Genomic DNA, 25,064 nt, shown 5'->3' with positions numbered 1-25,064 from the left:
GTACACCAAGTTGTTGCTTGACAGCCAAAATAAAACTGAAAGATCTTGTGACTATTTCATTGAAATACTGACATTTTTGTTCATGGTATTTGTGATATTGGGCTATATAAATAAAATGTGATTGCTTGATTGAATTTGAGGATTCTGGGTACTATTACAGCTCTTATGATATTTCTTTCAGACCATACAATGTATTATTGTGTTACATTTTTAGAACATAGTTTAGTATGAATGTTACGAGCATTTTTTACCAAACGTAGTGGTGTAGAACAATCAGTATTTATAATGTTATACTGTACTCTGACTTTTCTTTTGAACGGCTAATGATATACTATACTTTTACTTTGAATGGTCATTCTATGACATGTTATACTAGGAACCTTATGTGTCATACTTTACTATGACCATTTAAGGTATTTTTCTGACATACTATGCTCTGACTTTTTTAAGTTTTTAAAGTTTGACTCATGTCTGAGTCTTTCATGACATAATGACGTTCTTAATAAATGTCTTATGACACACTATATGCATAGCCTTTTGAATTACTCTTTTTATGATTAACTATACCATGGCCTTTTTAATGACATTTTTACTACATCATATACTGTTGCTTTTTCCAAGACTCAATATTCTATAACTTTTTTTATTTCATACTATATTGTGACCCTTTTGATCAAATAATTTTCATCATCATCATACCTAGGACCTTTACTCTCTTTGATATTTCATTAAAATATTTATGAAATACTATACTAGCACTTTTTTTAAATTACATACTATACTGGGATTTATTTGTCTACATAATGCTGTGACAAAAAGTTTTCCCTAATTGGGAATAATAAAGTAAAAATAGTCTAATCTTAAATAGAAGATGACACATTTGAATGTCTGTGAACAAGGTTTTACGTTTTTATTGAATCTCAGGCAGAAACATACATGATAATCCTTTATTGCTCAATGGCATTCCACGTCGCACTCAGCGGCCTGTTCTTACATTCAACCCAACAATAAGTTAAACTGAATCAAGCATCCCTTCCCGTCTGGTTTTACTATGTAACTAAATAGCATAGTAATATAATATAGTAGCCAAACTTGCTGTGTGTATTGAGGGAGGGTCTCTTTCTCGCAAATCTCCACATGATGCAAAATCCAGTCCACTTTCAAGTTTATACTGCTTATTATGAATACATATTTCTTCTTACTTATACAGATTCATTCACTATTCTCTCCCTAGTAGTATATCCTGATAGTAGTATTATATATATATATATATATATATAAGTTCTGGATTTATGGCTGAAAGCTTAAGGTTTTGGCTATTGTATGAATGGCTACACTGTCATTCTTCATTGAGACAATGAGACATCAAAAAAAAGAAACCCTGCAAACCTGTAAAGGAAATTTCCTGAATGCATACATATCGTTTTTTTAAATTACTAATATTGTTAACGATTATATTGACATGAAAGTGAAAATACACTCAAACTTAGGAGTTATTGCCTTAATATTTTTTGCATGACAAAGAAGAGGATAAAAGGAGAGGGTGAGTTTTTACATATTCACACAACAAACATGTCCAGACAAATGGCATGCAAGACATAAAAAGGAGACGCACTGAACAAGGGGAATAGAAACAGTTTTAAACACTACACTACATGAATGGTATTACACCTATGTGTAGGGCAGATAGACAGGTCTGACATAGAATGTGTAACACTGTGTGCAAAAAGTTGTACATAAGTTTCAGACATGGTTGAACACAAAACAGTAGCTTTAGGAGCACACAACATAAGTCTTTACATTTCCTTTTTAAAATATGGCTTATCAAGTTATCACATCTTTTTTTATTCTAGAGACAGACACACAGTTAGTATAATAATTTAATATCATATTTTATGATTGTTTGCCCACCATTAGGCTTGTATTGTATTCATTTACTTATGTACAAATCGAGTGAACAGCGTGGTGGACAAGGTTATTTTTCAGTGCTGCGCGAGAGCTCTGCAGAGTAGAGTCAAAGGAATTTTAAATTTCTCAAACTAGAAGGATAAACCATCTAACGTTGTGTTTTTTTAGCCCCCCTGTTTGAAGTTAGCTTAAATAGTGTAACATAGCTAACATGACTCAAGCTAACTTTCACCTGGCTGTTTAAAGGCTAATATTCACACTGTTGGTTGACATCTGATTAATTTCCCCACCGTAAAACTTCTCCAAATACCATAAACCACATCGAAATTAAACTTTATTTTATGGACTTTCGTAGAAATGTTCACATCTTTCATTTGTGTGGGAAAATGTTTGATTCAAGCCAACAGTGTGAGTTTAACCTTTGAATTAAGCTAGAAAAACGTTAGCATAAGCTAGCAAGCTAGCCTACTTCTTCAGCATGTCTTGCAGTGGGCCTGGCAGGTATTTCATCACTGTGTCCATGATACTCTCCTCTTCCTCCTCGTCGCCACACCCGGCCGGCACCAGCTTCTTGGGTCGAGTCAAGCTGCCCTCTGCAGGCTCCTCTGCAGCAGCTGCTGCCTCGGCCTCGGCCTCCTCGCGCTTTTTCAAGCCATACTGTTGTACAAACACAGAAATAGAAATATGTGGAAGAGTAAAGGAAATGCAGGCCAGGAAAAATAACATAAATACAGGACTCTGCATAAATATAAAACAACATCAATTTAATTTGGATTTAATTGAAATGAAATGATGATCCTTGGGCGGCGTGTTTTGCTTGAAAAACCAGGCACTTCTGAATTTTGTGGCGCCAGGTCTTCCATGAAGTGTAACTGTTATAGTAACTCCAATCCAACATGAATGTGACAAAATGCACACAAACTGCTACTTATACATTTGATCAGACATTTAGATTAACCCAATCCCATGGCGCCTTTTACAAGTTCTCGTGTTTTTAGCAGCTGTTAACCCTTCTTCTTTCTCTTGTTCTTTAAATTGTTTCTCCTTCAGCAAAGCTTAAGATCACGTCAGAATCATGCTGCTTTTCAATGTTCACACTGAGAAGTATTTATTTTAAAGGCATAAATCAAAAATCAGGACAAAACACACCGTAACTGCTAATGGCATTTAGTTCCCCCACAACTGCAGGAAACAGCTTTACATATGACACTTATATGTGTCATACGCTGCTCTATATATAGTCAGAACTTGTGTATACTTCAGCTATTATACATTTCTCGCAGCATGTTATACAGCAGGATAAAGCTCTGGAGAGCGCTGACAGAAATCCTTTCGGAAACGAGCACTATGGGAGTTGTTCCTCGCTATTTGTTCTCCTTCGGGATAACTTAAGAAGAATGAAGGAGCTGAGGAGCCTGGGGAGGAGTGAGGCTTTTTTATCCCAATGATTCACAGTATTCCCCTCAGAGCTGCCCCACCCACACACTGCCTGTCGTTCACACTGTTTCTGCAGTGTGGTGCAGCCATCCCTGCACACCCCCAGCATCACCGTTGTGGAGAGGAAAACTTACAGCAACACTATCTGAGTATGACCTTACTCCAACTGTAGGCAATTAAGTATGCATCATACTAACAATGGCTGCCTGGATATTGCTTTTTAGAAAGAAAACTATTTAAAAATATAGCCTACAACATTTATAAATTATAAACCTGAAACCATTTCATTATTACAGTTCACTGGAACCCTTCATTGAAAAATGCAGGACAGCAGTTTGTAAAACAGACCCACCCATTTCTGTCTAAGAATTATAATTGATTCTTATGAATCATAGCGCCTCATTCTGCTAATTTATTGCTTTCTACTCTCTTCATCCTGTACAGCTCCCTCCTGATCCTCCTGTGATTTATTTTTAAATGACATAAAAGCAAACAGAAATAGTCCGATGGTAGTCCGTGTCAAACGCAGGTCTGTTATAAATAGGGTTTGGCTGTCATGCAGCCAAGATGAGAAGCCTATAGAAGCTACTTAAACATGAAAAGACAGGATGTGATCCAAAATTATCAAAACTTCTTACATGGATGTGAGAAAAATCTTTGTCATTTGTGCTTGTCAGTTTTCTTCCTCTCCAATTTTGCATTCACCTTTCTGTTAAAAAGCACGTCTTTCTTTGAATGTGTTGCTGCATTCCTGATTAAAACACAGTGACTGACTCCGTTCCTTGTGTTGGTTTAATGTTAACTTATTTTACATTAGGATTTTAGATACCATGTCATCGTGAATATACCTTATCTCTGATGCCTTGCCTCATGCCTTCCCTCTCAGCCTCCATCTTGGCATATTTGCCCTTCCTCTCATCCTCCTGCTGCCTCAGCGCCTCCTGTCTTTCCTCCTCCTTGCTGGCTGCATCGGGGTCCTCCTCCTTCTCCTCCCCACCCAGCATTTTGCCCACATCAGGGGGACCTCCTGTTAGAGAGAGAAAGAAATAAAAGAAATAAATAGGACACAACGGCAGCTCCTCTAGGACAGAGATGTCAAAATATCAAATGAGTCTGTGAGACGCTGCAGAGAATTTGGACACAAGATAAGCAGGCACTTATGGGACTTACAGAAAGAGACGTTTTGCTTAAGCCATTTACAGCATTGAAACTGTTCTTATATTGTGCCAATATCCCATGGTGTTTGTTGCTTTTTAAAGCCTCATCACATTTCACATTTTCTATATTTCAATAAGTTAAAATGTGTTTTTGTTCAATTCATTTCCATACATCTAAATCCTTTCTCAAAGACCACTCCACAATACTCTTTATATAATTCTAAAATAATCCCTTTATTTAAAGAAACACGCAGGGTGAAAAAATGATATTGAAATCAATTGTTGTTTTTATATGAACTTATTTCATTATTAACCTCCCCCCACACATTTATAGAAAGACACGACCTTGAGTTCTTCATTGGCATCTATAGCCCTGGTGGTTTGGAGGTCAAGAGATGTGAGAGAGTAACAACACAAATGGGACTATTTGCTGATTACACAACAGGGCACGAGCCTGGAATATGTCTTACGCAAGCTGTTTTACTGTCCCTGTAGAAGTCGTACATCCCATGATAACGCCTTGTGATACAAAAGCAGGAAAATGCTGAGCTTTGCGAACAAGAATAAGCTGTCACCGAGCATCAACAGAAAAGAAAAAGATGAGGAGAAAAGCCAAAGGTCTTAGGGATTTGGGCAAATACAGGAGCAGATGAGTAGCAAAGAAGAGGCGGGGGTGGTGAGAGGAGCAGAACAAATAAGGACTGGAGAGATAGTGAGTCAGTATAGGGCTGAATTTTGCGACAAAAAAAGCATATTTAGGAAAAACAGAGAGAGCATGAGGAGAGGGAGAGAATCTGTCAGAAACTATTGAGTCCTATTAGCTGAGCGGTTCCAGTTAGTGGGATTACCCCGCCGTTTCTGTGGGACCGGGGAGAGAGAGGGAGAGAGTGTGACAGCTGAATAAATGGAGTGAGGGAAGGAAGGAAACGTGTGATAAAGGAAGTAAAATGAAAGGGAAAGTCAGGAGGATGAGGAGGGGAAAGGTTGAGAGGCAGACTAGGGGCATCTGAGGAGAGAAAGCAAGCAACCTAGAAAGAAAGACAGAGTACTCCTTCTGTCTGCAGCTGCCCCCGGTGTCATTCACATGTTTTACTCCTCAGCATAACGAAAACAAACTGCAGCAAATGCTTAGAGATAAAAGACAGGAGAGGATAAAATGGGGAGGGATAAGTGCAATGAAGGATAAAAGGAAATGGTAGAAAAAGAAAACACCAGGAAAACTGCAGGCTATAAACACAAAAAAAAGAGTTGGAGCAATTATTTCTAGGGCCCATTTCTAGGATCTCTTTTTTATATATATTATTTTATACTGTGGTGGCTATGCAGAACTGTATGAGACATCTTTCAAATCAAAAAAGGAAACTGTACTAATAATGAGCAAAGTGGGCATTTTATTACCATAGAATGTTTTCCTACAAACATCTGTTTGCAGATCACATTGGTTAAATCTAAATTAACTGTACACACATGAAGGGCACTGAACTCTCAGGCTTACCGGTATACTGAATCATGATGGACACCATGGGCGTTCTCTTAATAACGTTATCTCCTTGCGTCCCTCCTCTGAAATAGTTTATTGGCAACTTGACCAACTATTAATGTTGCCGTAACGTAGATCTAACTAGTAAACATTAACTTGCATTTTCTCTGCTGACCTTCTGGAAATCACATTAGGGTTTTACATGTCTGCTACATTAATGCAAATATGGTTAAATGAGATTTAATTGGCTTTCTAAGTCTGTATAGAAAGAGAACTAACTGTATTATTAGTTGAATGCAAAAATAGGAAGAAGACATTTCAGATTGACTTTAATATAACATGCACAATTTCATATGAACACCAACGTAGGATGTGATCTTTTACCATATGACCTGGGTAAGTTTTAATTGTAGGTGGTCACAACCTTTAGACACTTACATTTTAACATGTGTACTTGTTTGTATTACACAGCCAACTGGGGTAGTGTGTTTGCGAAATGGTGGAAAAGGAAAATAAAATGGCCACCAACAGAGACTTCAAATGCACCACATCGGCTACGTTTAATCTTCTTTTTCTTTATGTTTGTTGTATTCTTTTCCAGTTCTTGTTGTTGGTTTACAGTATTTCACTGTAAAATATATATGAAAAGATGATTTGCATGTCAAAAAAAGCAATCATTGCTGCTTACACCACACTACAAATAAGTGTGAGTTTTAGGAGTTGTACAACATCAACATCAAAGATGTAAACTGAATAAAAGGAATACATCAAACTGTAATTCAGTCACATTAAGGAGCCACTTGGATTCAAGTGAAAGACACAGATGAGACAGACATGCACAGAGAGAAATCCAAAGCAAACTCAGGTAATTGCTGTAGCCACATTTGATAAACAGATAAGCTGACATAGCAATATCTGCCTGACCATGATACATTTATATCTTTAAGTGTGTGTGTGCGTGAGAGAGGAAGACAGTGGGGACGAGAAGGATGAATGGACCTAAAGAGTGTATACAGTGAGTGTCCCTACTGTATACAGTATGTGGGTATAAATAATTGCTTAGTTCCATTTTAGGCTCTCACGCATGAGTTGTTGTGTGGCTGAGCAATTACTTCTCATGTGTGTTTGAATGTGTGCGTGTCCATGTACAGTATAAGTAAATGTGGATACACATTATGCATGCAAAAATATCTGGTGTGACTTAGCATTAATGATACAATTTAAAATGCAAATAATCTTTGAGATAGTGCCTCATACCTCAGTTAAAGTGTGACTCTGAACTTTAATCACCATTTTCCGTACACATAGTGTATAGAGAGTCTGTTTTATCCTTATTGTGTTGCTAGGAAACAGCTGGCATCCAAGTTTATTTTGTCAGCACAAGCAAATAATCTGACAGGGTTCAAATTGAACCAATTAAGAGCTTGCAGCTGAGTACCGCTTTCTCTTTGATTTGTGATTTAGTCAGCAAAACAATGGAGTTTCCAATTAAAATTCATGTTTACATGCATTCATATCCTCAGTGATGTCAGAATATATAGCTCAGAAATTCAAAGATCGGCTCCAGCGTAAGAGCTTATCTGAGACGCAGCCAACAGGATTCAGGATCAGTTTATGATCTGGGTACCTGAATATCTTCATTACGCTCCTTGTAAACAGCGCTATTGAATCCTGTAAGTGGAGCAATGTCTCACACCCAGCTAAGTCTCGATTTCAAAAGATTCCCATCCCATGCAATGCCCAGAAAAAAGCCCTCCAGAACCTCTTCTAACTGCACACTGCCAAACCAAGACAAACTGGGCTGGTTTCACAAAATCTTATTAGTACATTCAGATCGTCTTTATTCAAATGTAGGAAGAAAAAAAAAGGCAGATCCTGAGAGACAAAGCCCTGAGTTATATTGAGCTATGATCCCTGCTCATGCTTTGTGAGCCATTTTAGAGATACAGCAATGTCCTTTCAAACCGGAATAATTCCATTAAGCTCTGAGGCATCGCATAAGCTGTGTGAAGCTATGTTTTTGAATAAAGTGTCTTTACACTCTATCCCTGCATACTCTATATGGTTATAGTAGTAATGGGAATCACTTCATATAGAAGCTACTAAAAGCCTGTAATGAAAAGCTGACTAGTTGGACTTTAGCCTCCACATTGTATTAGGTGAGTCAGATCGGAGAATACTCCACCCTACCAATCAAAAGTATATCATTTGTATACAATTGGACTGTTTAGGAGATCTCCGGCAGGTGTGCACCACTGGCTGTTACGCATTAATGTAACATAATAATGTTGGTCAAATACACAAGCCTTTTCTAAATTACGATCAGTTGAGGTGATTTGTCCTGAAACCAAATTCTACTTTTCAAGATACTTTACTGCAGCAACAATCTCCTTCCAACTTTCCCAGCCGAGTTAAAGCTATCCAATGATTTTTTTCTCGATACTTGGACATTGTTTCAATGCTTGGATGAAAATTCTCATCTTGCTAATCCTTTCCTTCAGAAAGTTCGTCACTAAATCTTTGTTAAATCCAAAGTCTCCAGGGAAGAGGAAAGAAGACTAACCTTAGCTCCCCCAGTGCTTGAACCTTTGACAGCATCAGATAAACAGTACTTATATTTTTTTCTTCACTTCAGGTTCTCAAGGTAAATCCCTTCTGTAAATCCAAAGTGTGGTGAGAAAGCGGCTGAATGTAAAGATGTAGGGTTGGCCTCCTGGGCAGACAATATATGTGGAAGGACGACAAAGTCAGACGGCTTACATTTGCATTGGGAGTTCATAAATATTTAAAAGTTCAGTTCTTGTTGTGAGTGGACATAGAATTATCATCTTCATACAATAGCTCAATTTTAAGTGGGGGGAAACCATGGTGTTGGATTTGAATCTGTTGAGACTAAAACAGCCTGCCACACGTTCAGTACACCATTTGTATAGCAGGAGGTGGGTCCTAGTTAATAATATGGATGTACGCCTTTAATCAAGATGATGAACAGAATGGGGCTGATGTTGCATCCCTGTTTTACTTTAATTTCCACCTTTAAAATGATTAATTGCAATGTGTTTGGCAAATACCAAGGAATGAAACACATTTGGTTGCTTTAAGAGAAGGAGCAACACATTTATATATGTGTAAAATACTTTTCTTTTATATCAAAAGGTCATATAAACTGGCATGCTTCCAATAAAAACAGCCTTCCTCTCTCTCTGTGTCTCTATGCGTGACTTGGATGGTTGAATGCATTATTTATAGGATCTGGACATGCTGTCAGACAGACACACATGCTTAGACACACGCACATGTTTTACTGTAGGAGGAGCTCAAGGTCAATTTGATGACCTGAATTTGATTTGCTTGAGTCACGCACAAGAAGGAGACGGGGAGTGGGTCTGTGAGATCTGCTTCTTTCAGCCAATTATGTTAGAGTGCTGCCAAATTTGATTATCTGTACTTTGGAGGTGAGAGGAGAAAATCTCAAGGTGTCTTTCGTTTCAATGTTGCCTCAAATCGCACCGCTTTCTCACACTTAACAACTACAAATGTTATAATTAAGTGGGAATGAATGTACTTCCTGACACGCTAGGTTACTATGAAATCATTAATAAACCAGTTGAAAAATGGAAAAGAAAAACATGGGGGCTTTTAGTTTCTAATTGTGTATGTAATCAATGGTAGGCAATTGTTGAAAAATAATGCAAAACATTGAGCATGGTGTGGTTTACTATACAGTAGTTCAGTTGTTTTTTCTGCAAGTTGCAGCAAGTACAAGCTTTTTACCATCACATCCTTTATGCATTATTTTTTAAAAACTGAAGGACATTGGTAATTGCCAAATTCAAATTCTAGTTCCTTTGAACTATCATAATTCCATTGTTGAGGTCTAGAATAGATTTGCATTGTTCAATGTTCCAAGCTCACATTGATTTTCTCCTACAGCATCTCTGTATAGTATGTGTATTCACTCTCTGTCCTACACACCTTGTTGGAGCTCCTGCCCCCCCCCCCCCCCCATATGAGCCCACTGTGCTCTGATGTGTGTTTATGTGTTACAATGGCGTTTGTTAGCAACCAGAAAATGACACCAGTAATGACAAACAGATGAGAATGCTGCGTGGGGTCTGGGTGCCGTGTTGGCGGGACGTTGCGGGGCTCGCTGCTCCGCCCTTTGAGGCTCGAGGAGCGGACAGTGTGAGCTGGATTACTGGTGTTGTTTCCTGGTTGCTGCGTGGGGTCTGCGAGACACAGCGGCTGAGTGAGTGTGTGTATGTGTGTGAGGAGCTCCACTGATTGGTCCATTTGGACCTGGGTATCGTTACGTCACTATGACCAGGAAGAAAACAATGGAAAAAGAGAAATCTCCAACGTGGTGTTCTGGGGCAGCATAGACAGGTCTTTTCTGTGTTGGAGTTTTACTCGCTACAGGGTGCACTTTGAGGGTTTGTGACTTTGCAGACCGTTTACATGCATAAAAACCTTCATAACACACAAGGGGACAGGTAATAACCGGAAAAGCATGACATGGGACCTTTAAACTAATCTGCTAATCATATTAAAAGTGTATTGATGTTTAAAAGAACATTTGGCACTGTACATTTTTAGCTTAATCCTCTTTTTTTTAAAGATTTTAATTTGTCACAGCACACATTTATCAATGAGACATAAAACAAAAGCAAAATGTTCTCGATTTTGTAATTAAACCTTATTGGCTGTGTAGTGCTGAGTTTTTGCTGAAATCTGCTGGTTTGACTGCTGCCTGAGGCTTTCAGGGTTTGATCGAGCTCAACACCTCAGGACTAAATTCTACCTCACCTAACAGCACCTTATTCTGTCAAAAATATCTTCAGCTTTTAGGAGTCAGCACTAAAGCTCTTAGGAGCATAAGCAGTCAATGCACAAGTAAGCCACTGTAACCATTTAAGATGCAATTTAAGCTATAGGCTGAAAAGGAGAAGTATTTTTAAGAGACAATGGGCGTCAGTGGCGACTTATCTATGTAATATAGAGAGCAAAAGGTGTATAATATTGTCATTTCATATAGGTTTATACAGTAAGGTCATATTTAGTTATTTAGAGTCTTAACACCCAGAAATGAGTTGGCATTTTAGCAAGTCAATGTTTTGGTTGGATGCCTAAAATAAGGTATGTTGTTAACACAGTCTTAACTGTTTTTTCTGTAAAGAAAGTGAAATTAATAAATGAGATAGCAGGTCACACCATTATTTCAAATACATGACAGTGCTAATTTGTATCAGTTTTACATTCTACTTAAGCTGTTTAACGACCTGTAAGAGACTTTACTCTTTTGTTATTGCTGCAGTACCTGGTCCCATACACCGGCAAGAGACAATGCAGCAGTATTATGAGCTAACATGGCTACCGCAGTAAGGAAGAACAAATATCTCAATTCTGCAGATATACGGCTCTAAATTCCTGCGTTGATTCAGTCCTGCTGAATCATTGCAGTCAAACATCGCCCTGTTTTCTTCCAAGTATCTGTAACCAAATAAGCCTTGGAGAATTAGCTAATGCACTGGCAGCATCCTCACTGTCATGGAGACTTATCCAAACACCCGTCATCGAACACACTCAGCAAAACACTCAGTGACGGTGTAGAAATCAGGAGCAAAACAATGACAGGACGGAAAAGATCGAGGTAACAACAAACTATGAGATCTGATCCTATAGCCAGTATGCTAACATGCAATGATGAACCTAACACGCTAATCTTAAGTGGGTAAAATGTTTATTGTGCTATCCTAATTTGGGGTGTTAACATGCAAATGATTGCAGTTGCCTTGATTACAGTGCTACATAAAATGCTAGGGATTATTATAATTCATTTTTACGGGGGACATGAATGTGTGGATACAATTTGACAGAAATCGATTGAAAAAGTTGTTGATGTTTTACGTGGAAATTGTCAACCTCAGTGTGGTGCCGGAGGAAAAGTCTACTGATGAGAAGCCATATTAATCTTTATTGTTGTCTTTGTTTAAAAGATGACAGTAAAGCCTGACAAGACATGAGGGAAATTAAAATCAGTCCAATTTCAGAAGTAATAAATGTCCCAATTCAGAATCATCCATTTTATTGCTCATATTGATGTATTGACTGACAGGCAACGACTATCAGATTGATTAGCGGGCTAATTGGTTCTTTTCATTATCTGATTTTGTTCCCCTTCAGGGAGCTTCAATGGTCCAGTGCACTGTCAGCTATTTCGCAGACATATGAGTGGAAAGAGGTCACTGTGTCCCCGTCAGTAAACGAGGACTAGAACCAAAGACAGCTTGCACTGGTAGAAGAATATTCACCGTAATAGGCATACATATTGATTATTAGACACACACACCCACTCTCAGATTGTATCTTTCTTGCACCCTTTCTCACTTTCTCCTCCTTCTCTCACACACACACAAATCCATACCCTAAAGTAGGCCTTTGCAGCGTCTATAATTCATTTCGCCTGGAGATGCAGTACACACACGTCCCATACAATGTCTATGAAACACCTCTGCAGCACAGGCAGGGTACGGACGCAAACACAGTCCACACTGTCAAATATATTTCCAAAGTCTGCTGGGGGAGTGCAGCTCGACCTCTGTGGAATAAAAATCACTATCCAATGCAATGCAGTTGGTTTAAGAATTCCTAGCGCAGACACGAGGCACAGCAGCTATGCAGAGCGAGGCAGTGGCGGCGTCCTCTGCATCCCAATGAGGAGCAGGGGCTGCAACTCCACACCTCAACTGTACCCGCCCAACACCTCTGTGAGCGGGACAACAACAGCTCAGCAACCTGCATGAATGACCTGCAGCATTAAAACTACTGGTGCCACTTTCATGCCTTTTCCTGTGAAGCTACAGCTGACAAGGGGGATCAATTACAGGGCCATAATGAGGACTAATTAGGGGGCAAATAATAGCTAAGATAATATCCTAAAGGATAATACCTGAAGGCTTAAAAGGGCAAAAGTCTTGTTAAAAAAAAATGTTCATCATAGTTCTTGGCAAAATAGCCCTTCTCTATTTCTCTAGCTGTTAAAGACGCCAACAGTTGGCTAGAAAACACAAACTGTGATAGCTGTAATTTTCTTTGCGGTGGGGGTTCATGTCATTAAAATATTACAAGGCGTCGATAATTAAGCCTTTACTGGGCTTAAAATCTCCTTAACACATTCCACTGAGGATACTCAAAAATGCATGAAGATCAGGCTAAAAATAAGGCTGCTGCTGACGTCCTGAGAAGGTGACATGTTGGACACTTTTCAGGTACACTATTAGTACTGCATATGTGGAAATCTTCTGCTGCTGCTGTCCGATTTCTAATGCAGCAGTCCAAACCTTACGACAGATACTTAAACACGCTTTTTAGGGAATAATTGGTCAAAGACACTTAAAAATAAGCAGAAAAGCAAGCAACAAACCATGAACAGGTTTCTATAATCTTCATTGAAGCATTACTTGACCAACAGGAAGTCATGCCCTGCCCTAAGAGGTTTTCAAAGATTGATGCAGAGAGAAGGAGAGAGTGAGAGAGTGAGAGAGGGGGAGAGGGGGAGAGGGGGAGAGGTGGAATGCGTCGCTGATGTTTGAAGTCAGGAGTTTGGTGCAGGACGGATTATCTCAGCCCAATATCCCCCATAACTACTGGGCCACTAGTACAGTCCCGCTGCCATCGCTGCTGAACAACCCTTTAAATATTTTACACTGCAGTGGTGTTAAATCAACCTCTAGCCCGGTAGACTACTCACCTCCCATCGCAGCTTTCATTACAAAATTCATGATGAAGCAGTTCTGTGTTCTCTTCCTTCAGTGGTCAGGTTATCGGGGACAGACCTGCAGCCGGGGAGAGAATACACAAGATCGCATGAATGCCACTGTTAGGACATGCAGTTTCACTCCAGGGGTTTTTATACAAGTGTTTGATGGGATGGGGGAGGATGACGCTGAAGAGGCTCGATGCGGACAAGAAACGACCTCCAGACGCAGATCTCTGTTTAGCAAAGGACACTTTACTACTTTAATAATAATCACAAGATTTTCACACACATTTGATTACTTAAACTCATGAATGTACACCTTTAGAGCCACAACATGTGACCAAGTCTAAGGAACAAAAGAGTGAGACTTAACTGGGTTAAGATGGTTTACCCTCCAGTACAACACTGAGTTTTGTAGAGGCACCTGCGCCCTTGATTTACAACAAACACTCCATCTTTTGCAGATTTTTGCTGACGTTGCCTGTCGTGTATCCTCCTAGATATATCTCCCAGAATAATCAAAAGCTGAGACAGAGGTCAAAGATGAGCTAGTGGGGGCATGCTGTATGGGCCTTGGAGAGCATCTCTGCAAGGGCATTCCATGACAGAGAAGAACATTACTTTTTTTTAAAGACACTATCATTTCCTACATGAGCTCACGCTTTCTAAGTTTATGAAGAGCATTATGACATTTTATTCACCATATTATGACTATAACAATGACATTGTATTAATTGTTTTCTTGGGATTTAAAGATAATTAGTGTTCATTTTGTATAAACCTAACGTATCATTTGTTCTATAACACTGCTGCTGGGACGTCTAAGGCACTTAACTGTGATCTAATGATGGTGCTTTTTGGTAATAAAGAAAAAACTATTTGTAATCATTATAATATTCTTATAATATACTTCGGGAGTTGCGGAGTTCAAGACTGACTTTGAAACGACCTTATTGTACTTTATGATGATAATTTTTTTCTACCATCTTTTTTACGACATGACAACCGCACTGCATTTTACAGCGTCGCTTTGCCATTGCGGCACAGCGGACTAGCAGAAAAAACACGTCCTCCTGAAAACTTGCTGCACTCATTATTATCTCGCAGTTTCGTCCTGGTGACATTATCGCTCGCCCCAAAGTCGAATCTGCAGCAGCTGAGCGTCATTGAACCATTTCCTGGTTCCTCTCCATCATCTGCAGCGGCATAATTTTCCCCTCACGTGAACCCCTTACAGTATTCACTCACAGATACTGGTGCTTTGCAGCATTTCGGCACAATTAACAGTAGCCTACCGTACATTATGTACTCCCTGGTAAATAACTGCACCACACAGGCTTGGATACACACACCACGATGCATGTACAGTGTGGAAGTGTATCAGCATCTTTTACCCCTGCGTACGAGCCCCATCACCATCCAGTCCCGTACAGTGAAAGCCACACACGCAAATACCCCTTAAGGTTTTATTTACCTTGTTTTGATCCTCCTCGAAGTCTTGATCCCTCCAAAAAAAAGGCTCTTCGTAGTGTTATTACCACCCGTCTTTTTGTGCTTCAGCTGGGAGAAGGAAAACACAAGTTGTGCGTCTTAAAGAGGGGATTGTGCCTCTGTGTGTCTTCCTGTGCGGCTCTCAGTTTGCAGACATGCCGGTTGTGTCAGTGTGAGGCTGCAGCGGCGGAGGAAGAGTCTATTCCTGCAGGACGAGATGAGAGCATGCAGAGGGAGAGAGGGGGAGGGAGGGAGCACATCAATGTAATATCTCCCAAGAGAAGCTTCCATTTTATTCTCCACAATATACACTCCAAATATAACATTTAAAAGTACTTTGAAGGTTTTATTTAACTCATGCAAATATTTTGAATCATTACAGAGGTAAACATCTTATCAGCCTTTTCATACAATTTATCTTTTTAGTCTCACAGTTCTTTATTCATTAGTTTTCGGTTCAATCATCCAATGCCTTTAGGGTTGCTTTTATTGTCTCACGAAAGGAAAAAACGATTACAGTAAAGAAATAGTGTTGCACAGAGAACAAACATATCACTAGAAGGCACTTAATAAATAAAAAACACAATTGCAAACCCTACCATCAACATTAACTAACACTTATAATACGAATTAACACGATTCAGAAAAATATGACTTTTTAGACTAGATGTCACCAATGCTTAAGGCAGCTTATTTAACATTGTAGCAAATGTTAGCGCATTCTCCATTCAAAAGACAGAAAGACACATAACATTAACTTAAGTTGTGCTTCTGCCCACTGGACAGACCCCCCAAAACTCCCCTTTTAGCTCCGTCTTTGGTATCCACCTATTCCTGAGGGAAATATCTGGTTCTTTGGCTGCTAAATGCTTGTTAGGTTTGGTCCTGATCATGTAGTGTAGAGGCAGTTTATTAAAGCTGTTAGCTGATCTGCCTGCACATGGAAACAAGGTTAATGAGAGCGACAAGACTAAACCAAAACAGTTGCAGAATGTAAGATCAAAGCAGTGTCTGAAATCACACACTAACATACTCAACCTGTACTGCATACTGTCTACTAAATTAACGATTAAGTGTTCAGTAATTTATGAATGCCATTACTAGCAGACGGTTCACACAATATTTTCTCTTCATCACATGACAGTGTCTAGCTATTTAGCACTATGGTTGAATTTAAATGTTCATCAAAATGTAAATCAATGTTACTTCTTTCACTCACTAATTATTGTCCAGTATTATTTTTACAGCAATTGAAAAATATATTAAATATGGCAGTGTTACATTCGTTTTCAACAGTACATTTTATATGTCCTTTGCTTTTCCCCTTCACTGTGCCTTAATGTCACTCGCCATCATTTATTTTTCATCCAACTTCATTTTTTAAACCGCCTAGCCCACAGCCATTTGACAGTCTAAAGAGCCGTAATGCATTTTGGGCTGGTTGAAAATGTTCACTCAGCTCAAGTCTCATATTCAAGCTTTGTAGAGTTGAGATGAGTCCTACTTTTGTAATTGGTTTTGTGACATAGAATAAACCGGCTTTTCGGCTTGAAGAGACAGCGCAGCCTTTCAGGATCAGGGTGAATTCAGGTGTATTCAGAGGTACAGTATCAGAAAAAGAACGTGTTTTTTTTTAACATCAAAGCATGTTAAAGTTCAAGTAGGAATGCTAATGTACAGAAAACTGAAAATTAGCATTATTTGTCTCCTTTAAAGGTGCAAAGTGTAATACCGAGCCACACGCTCAAAATCAATAGGGAGCATCATTACCCCTCTGCTAGCTTTATACAATCTAAATGTAATCTAAAATGACCTACCTTAGTATGTTTTTGTACATATATTTAATATTATAGTTGTTGTAGTGTGGTATATTCATAATTTATTCGAATGTATTCTTTTTACCGTGTATTGTATTCATTAGATTCAATGCTCATTTCAGTTGATATCATTGCATCACAATATATACGTCAACACATTTGACCCCTTCATTTCTATGTTGGTAATGTTTATGTTTTCAATGTTTTAATATAAAATTCTGGCCATATCTTACACCTTTCAGCTTTAAAGCGAATGATATTGTGTTGAATGATTGAAAAAGACTTTGATAATGTCGTAATGCAATTGCCAGTTCCACGCCAAGACAAATAAAAGGAACCACGGGCTGACCTTGTACCTGAGAGTCGACTAAAGTGCTAATATAAGCCGTTTCTGGCCCTAAAAGTGTTTCTTAAGTCCTTGCTTTTTTTAGTTACGCTCCACACATGGTGCACAGAGAAGACTGAGCGGAGCTTTAAAACTGCTAGATTTCCCATCAATTAATCAAGACACAGGAGGCTGTGTCCACTCAACACACTCTGGCACCAGCAACCATCACCTTGTTTATAGCCTAGGCAGAGTGTGCGCCCATACACACAATCGTCGTGGACACAAACAGACACACAAATGCAAAGACATGAACACACACACTACTGTTTTTGTCCTCAATCTCTATATTGTAGTGTTGTTGTTTTGATGTGCCTATCATTTATAGCCTTTTGGTTTTTATGGTTAGAAGTTGTTCACTTATGCTCTTGACCCACATCCACCACACATTTAAGTTTCAAGGCTGAATATAACGATAGAGATAGTCTCCTCTGTTGTCCTCTGGGTTTTTTCACACATTTCTTCAGACTTTCTCAAAGAGGCGTGCGCAAGTCAATTTGGTAAAAAAAACATGCTAATGATTTGAAATTCAAACACGGTGTTTCTCAAACTGTCTGTTATAGTATCAGGTAGCAGATACATGTTTTTTATATTAGATACAATTGTTAAAATAAAATAATAATATTTAAATAGGCTGTTGTTCACTTTTGGCTTCTGTTGACACTTTGCATTTTTATAGAACAATATTCAAACAGTTAGTAACCAGTTAGCAATCTTACACCCTGTACGGCTCTGTCTCTTTGTGTAACATCATGAGTATTAATCTTGTTCGAATAGTCTCACAACAGGAGTTCAAATGGTTGTGCTTTCCTTAATTGTGTCCAGGTAATGAGTCACTATAAAAATGTGCCCAACGAAAAGAAGTTGCCAATCTATGTCTGGGGTACTGAAATAAACACACAGTGACTGCTCTGAATACACTGAGGCTGTGGCACGGATGAAACTCAGACACTTACAATAGATGCCATTTGAAAACTTCATTAGCATTTTATACCAAAATATGTATGGCAGAGCTCCACAGGGACCGCATGCCATTCATAAAAAGGGCAAATTAACATAGCAATGCTGTCACACCGCCATGGTGTTGTTTTTCTAGCTCTCTTCAAAAAACATTTTTTATTGACACAATGTTTCAGAACTGGAGACTTTCAGTCTTAAGGAAGAAGTATGAAAACAGTACGGTGGAAGCAATGCATCGAAATACCATGGATATATATAAATATTGGATTTCATAAAGAAAGCAGTAGTGACAAATACAAATAAATATAAGGTTGGATGGACTATGAACCACTGTTCATGATTACTATTGTAAAACAACACCTACTACTATAGATAAACATTTTATTTAGTATTCAGAAAGTGAAATATAAACTCTGAATCAAGCAATCCTTGGAGCAGAAGGCAGCTACTATATATACAGCGCCCAACGTCTGTTGTCTTGCTCAAGGGCACCCTAGCTGGGCCCAGAAGACAATCTGGTACCTCTCCATGTACCAGTACACACTCTGTACTCAGTTTGCCCTATGTGCTTATGCCTATTGTGGAGATACTCAACCTGCATCTGATCTGCTGAAGCTGCATGCCCCGGGACAAAGAGGAGCAGATATTGAAATACAGCACAGCTTGGATGCTGAACATCGCCTCTTGGCACCACTGCAGTCAAATGTATGGTGGATTAGTTCTCAGGACAGCAACTTAGTGCCGCTGTGCCATTTCTCAAGGCAGGATGTAGCAAAAAGGCAGCAAATTTGTTGTGTGCATCAGAATATCCTCAGTCAATAGCCTTTTAAAAATCGTTTTAAGTGTTCTCATTTGTGGTTACCTGCCTTAAGGCGCATTACATAACACCTACTTGCTGGTTTGTTACATCTGTCAGCTAAAACCATATTTTTCTATCTTATTTTCCCACAAACAGAGGATTAGAAAGCCTGAAATGTGTGTTTCATGCATGAGCTTGAATTGTACAGTTTCCCATGTAGCAGTCACCCCTCAGCATAAAGGACAGTTTAGCTGACAAAGAGCTGGCTCCTGGCCCCTATACCACCTCTGGTTCATGGAGTACCGTCTATTAAGACATGTGGTAGGATCAAATCTCATACATTGTGATATAATATGCAAGGCAGCAGAATGTCAGCTAAATGCTAAAGGGACACATTCACTTTGAAGCTTTGGATTGTCTGAGGAACACAAATAGACCCACAGAAAGCATGAACCATGTTTGCAGTGGCAGCCAAAAACATCCTTTACAAAAAGTTTTGGGATGACATTAGTGACTTTGAAGCCTTTGAGAATAGAGTCACTTGTTTTCAAGCAGAACTTGAAAATGAAATCCACGGAAGGTGACACCCTTGCAAACCAAAAAAGAGAAATAAAAGTATTTTTATTCCCCCCGGTCTGCACGTTTTACGTTGCTTAAGGTAAGTGAAGATGAAACTATTCAGCAAAACTTTCAATAATAATCTACGGTATTTATTGAGTTTTGGGATATTACTTGCATACAAATCTATAAATGCCTTAAGGTTTCTAAAACATACAATATGTGGTAAATTCAACAGTGGACCCAGCAAAGATTCACATTTTTGCATGATTTGTTGCTGTTACTTAATTATACTTTTAATAAATTCAAGTCAAGCTTAGTTACATGTGATGGTAGCTATATGCTCTTACCTGTGTGCCTCCTCCGCAACCAGACTGTATTCAAACTCTTAAGTACCAGTTCTATCTATTTTAAACAATTAAAAAGACAAAATCAACTACATTTATTGATATACCAATCTTTATTTTTGGGGCCTCTTCTTCTTTTAAATTAAACTTTCAGACATGAGATATTGAAATACAGTAATAGTTTTGTCTATTTAAAAAAGAATGAGCCATTCCTTACAGTTAACTTCATATTTCTTATTGTCTAAAGCATTTATGACACACATTTCCCCCTCATATTCACAGTGTGGATCAATTGAGACCGCGTGCAGAGACTTTGGGAGAAACCTCAGCGTGACGGATGTCCTGTCTGTGGGTTTGGCTGGAGAGGACTGAGGTGGAGAGGTCTTTCTCTGGGAGGAGGACGTGGCCTGATGGAGGAGGACGTGGCCTGATGGAGGAAGACGTGGCCTGATGGAGGAGGAGCAGGCCTGATGAAGAAACCACCCAACTGCATCTGTGAGCCCATACTGGGCTCAGCTGTCACAAACAAATGATGGTCCTGTTTGACTTTGTGTTCACAATAAAAGTGTAGTTTCTTAGTGAATGTCCTGTATTGGTCTTTAATCTAAAATCAGCTTTTCATTTTCTTCTTGCCCCTCTGAGAAAACGGTGAGGCAGTTGTGTCCTTCAGGTGTGTCCTTTCCCAACAGAAATGACAAGAAACATATGACATTATTGCAGAGCAAGTGTGTTATTTATGAAAGGTTTGTTTATTTAGCGGCTGTAGAAATAATGTATTTTTTAAATTTTAATGTGTTTTTTTAATTCATCACTTTGTACTACAAAGATAATCAGATTATGAATGAACAGTCTGCAGTTAATCAACATTAAAATATCTTATTAAATAATATTCAACTGCTCAGTTGTCTCACTGCAAGAACCACTTTTACCACGTCTTTTACAGACAATATGTAGAGACAAATGGTAGCAATTCTCACAATGTAAAATAATAATTGCCTTAAATACATTGAAATGTGAAAGCTGATTATAGTTGTTACTTTATCTATTTAAACCAGAACGCTTCTCGATTCTTTGTACAGTATGAAAGGAGTCTTTGTACCTTTGAGTCCATGCTGAAGTTCACTGATGTTAGGAAAAGGTCTGTCTCTCGTGGTCAGCATCCTCTGGTCTGTCTGCATCACCTGGAAACTTTAAACAAACATATATATATTATATATATATATGTAAAGTAACAATGTGTTGGTCACAGACTTTTTTTACATGCAAATGTCATGTGATAATCTTTTTGTTATCCTTAAAGAAAGTGCTGGATATCAAAGCCCTTACTGTATCTTATCAGTTGGATTGTGTATTATTGTATAGTTGTGGTCCTTTTTATTTTAGAATCGTTTTTCATGAGACAGTCAATTTAAATATTTGTACTATGCCATATTCACATTCATTTGTAACACACACGTAGGGGTAAAAGACAAACATCTTCAACAAATGTAATGCAATGAATAAGCTTTATTGTCACAGAAGTACACATAACGTCATATCTAATATTTAAACAAATCATTTCCTTGTCCCTAAAGCATTGACTGAGCTATTTTTCGTCCTCAAATGCAGGCATTAAGTTACATGTTCACGTTCTGCTGCCACAATAAGTCGGTTTCTCCAGTGTAATGGTAATAAAATGCTAAGTAAGTAGGGGAGAGTGGGGTAAGTAGTGCCAATTTTTACTTAAAGTGCCTTTAAAGCAAGGGGATTACAGTAATGCCTCCAACTAAAATATGTACATATAGTTTAGGATGTTGTGCATCCCTGGGAACAATCACTTCGGATCTTAAATAAACTGTTTGAGAAATATAGCTTTAGAAAAAAAAGTGGTTTTGTGGCACAACTTGCCCCCGGTGCGGGGTAAGTTGTGCCATTAGAGACAATACACTGGGGTAAATTGTGCCATTGATAATTGAAGTAAAACAGATTATCAGAAACTTTGCACTGATCTCGTCACCTTCAACATTCTCCACCAATCCAACATAGTTATAGGATTTGGATTTTTTACCTGCAAACTTCACATTGACAAAGTCACCAGCAAACAGATCCTTGTCACCATCATCATCATCATCATCACTCTGGACATCTGAACTCTCATAATGAGTGGTATCGCTAAGTGGAATCGGAAAGTCACTCTCTTCTGAGCTACTGGAGAGCACTTTCTTTTTGGGCTTGGTTGGTTTTGACCCTTTCAGAGCCCCCTTCTTATTTCCACTCCTTTTCTTCTTTTCAGCCCGTTCCTTTTCTCTGCTGTGTGTCTTCTCCGGGCCATCTTCTGCCTCATCATTGGTGGTGGAGCTTTCTTCTGAGCTACTGTACACAGCTGTTTTCTTCTTGTTTTGGTTTGATTTGCAGCTTTCAGAGCCCTTTTCTTCTCTCTTTCATTCTTTTCCTGTTCAGCCTTTTTATCTTCTTTTTCTTTGTGAGCCTTCTCCAACTCCATCTTCTCAGGTGTGTCGGTCACGATTCTTGTTTTCACTTTCTTTCTTACAATTTTTTCTTTCTGTGGCTTTTGGCAAGGGAAGAATGACTTCTGGAGACACATAACCCAAGTGAGCAGAAGAACAAGATTTGTCACTTGATAAGTGCTCGGGATTTGTCAGAGTGGCAGGTGGCTCTCCTGGGTCTGGATCTGCTTCAAGGAAAGGACTCAAAGAACTCAAAAGCCAGTTCACGGCATTTCATGACACCTATGCCATGAAACATTGCTGCTAGTGTCTTAATATGGTCAGCCAGCTCTTTCTCCATGTTCTCATTGAATACTCGTTTGGCAACTGCTGTTCTTTCATAGCCTGGCTTTGTTACTTCTCCTATTTTTTTCTTATCCATATATCTTTTTATGGTCATCCTGCAGATCTTCATCTCCTTTCCAACCTGATGTATGGTCTTCCCCTGTTGCACCTCTTTCACTGCTCTTTCCAACTCCTCAAGAGGAGTTGAAACCCTGTCTGTCTTCCTTTTGTATTTGCGTGGCATGATGGATTTTGGTCTAAAATTAAGAATGTCACATAGTTTTAGTGATCAAATATAAAAATACAATGTACAATAACAATAAAATACAATAAAGTAATATATAGTAAATAATCATAAGTTGGGATAAGTTGTGCCACTGGCACAAATCACCCCATGCCCACCATTTTGAAAAAAATGCATCCCCCAGCTGTTTTGAGCTAGCATCATGCTAACTGTATAGACTCATGGTGTAGCTTACTAAAGCACTAAAACATGTGTGAACTGTTTTCAAAGTTGTCTAAATTGTTCAAACACAGCAATCAAAAAACCTTGATCATAGAAATTTTACTTTGGAGGGCAAAAAATTGTTTTTTGAACTTAAATGTGCTTACCTCTCAAGCCATGTGTCTCCCTTCTTTGCAGGATGATTGAAATGGATGCCTCTTCAAAAATATGTGGTCACATGACCAACTTCTTCTATGGTTTTCTAGATAACAGGGGTGGCACTAATTGCCCCTTGGCACAAATTACCCCACTCTCCCCTATTGGTAATAATATTAATAAAAAACAACAACGTTTGGGTTCGTTCGTTTAATATGATGAACGTTAACCAGTAAGCTTCAATAATCAACTCCAACTCAACAAACCATATTGCAATATCTACGTCAACGTTATTTCTGGAACCAACTGGAAATGTGAGATTCATATTTTTCAGATACACAGATCTTATAGTGAGGTTAATCTCATACAGTACTCTGCTCTTCAACACTAATGTGACGCTAGCTGTCTGCATCGTCGAGCATAGCTATTTTAAATTAACAATAACAATGCATACAGTTACCTAACTAGCAAACTAACTAATGTACAAGCATGACCTTATTTTACCAACCTCACCGAGAAGCCTTATGTTTTACAGTATAATCCTTCTTAATGTTTTACACTTCTCCATTATGTTTTAACTTGTATGCTACGGATAGCATCGTTAGCACAGATGTAGCTTCGTCTCGCTTGTTAGCTGAATAAAAAGACAAGTAATAAATAAAGTGCTTGAATTTCACTTACCGAATAAACTGCATTCATGGACGGTCTGTTTGAACCGCAGAGCCATAAGATAAGTGCAATATTTCAATGAAGAATACTCCACCAGGCATCAACACAACAAACACGTCGGAGTAGCAGCCTGGAGCTAATGAAGCTAACGGGGCTAGCAAAGAGACCACTGACTTCCGTTACATTAGAATGACTTCCGTTATATTAGAATGACTTCCGTTACAGAAAGAATCCCCTCACACACACATAGGTGAAACACATGCACATTCCCTACTGAGAACCTTTCAGTAAAATGTTTTGCAGGAGTGTGTGTGTGAGGTTAATTTTCAGTATTGTGTGTGTGAGGTGTTCAGTAGTGAATGTGAGAGGATTTCAGTAGTGTGTGTGTGAGGCTTAATTTTCAGTAGTGTGTGTGTGAGGTGTTCAGTAGTGAATGTGAGAGGATTTCAGTAGTGTGTGTGCAAGGCCAGATGTTTTCAGTAGTGTGTGTGTGTGAGGTGTTCAGTAGTGAATGTGAGAGGATTTCAGTAGTATGTGTGCAAGGCAGATGTTTTCAGTAGTGTGTGTGTGAGGTGTTCAGTAGTGAATGTGAGAGGATTTCAGTAGTGTGTGTGTGAGGCTTAATTTTCAGTAGTGTGTGTGTGAGGTGTTCAGTAGTGAATGTGAGAGGATTTCAGTAGTGTGTGTGCAAGGCCAGATGTTTTCAGTAGTGTGTGTGTGAGGTGAGTTTGAATTTTGGCCTACACGGCCCTTCATACAAAACGTCTCGTTGGAGATTTCTCATTTTCCATTGTTTGCTTCCTGGGTATTGTGAAATGTGAATACCAAAATCAACAACAAATGACCGGATTGGCCCAAATGGACCAATCCGCGGAGCACCTCACACACCAGGGGGGTATACTACGAAGCAGGATTTTCGCTTAGC

At 38.8% G+C, this 25,064-nt stretch overlaps 1 protein-coding gene across 1 annotated transcript; it reads right to left on the bottom strand.

Moving 5' to 3' along the window:
• Positions 1-893: 893 nt before the first annotated feature.
• cplx2a (complexin 2a) lies at positions 894-15,454 on the bottom strand. Its single transcript, XM_034092638.2, has 4 exons — positions 15,216-15,454; positions 13,733-13,817; positions 4,194-4,372; positions 894-2,565 (listed from the first exon to the last, which is right to left on the bottom strand). Exons 2-4 carry the CDS (start codon positions 13,761-13,763, stop codon positions 2,374-2,376), a joined length of 402 nt encoding a protein of 133 aa, XP_033948529.1. The 5' UTR covers positions 13,764-13,817; positions 15,216-15,454; the 3' UTR covers positions 894-2,373.
• Positions 15,455-25,064: the final 9,610 nt, after the last annotated feature.

The sequence above is a fragment of the Pseudochaenichthys georgianus genome, chromosome 1 (genome assembly GCF_902827115.2).
Source record: "Pseudochaenichthys georgianus chromosome 1, fPseGeo1.2, whole genome shotgun sequence".
NCBI lineage: Eukaryota > Metazoa > Chordata > Actinopteri > Perciformes > Channichthyidae > Pseudochaenichthys > Pseudochaenichthys georgianus.
The sequence above is the reverse complement of the archived record's forward strand: the minus strand, read 5'-3'. Positions and strand labels throughout refer to the sequence as shown.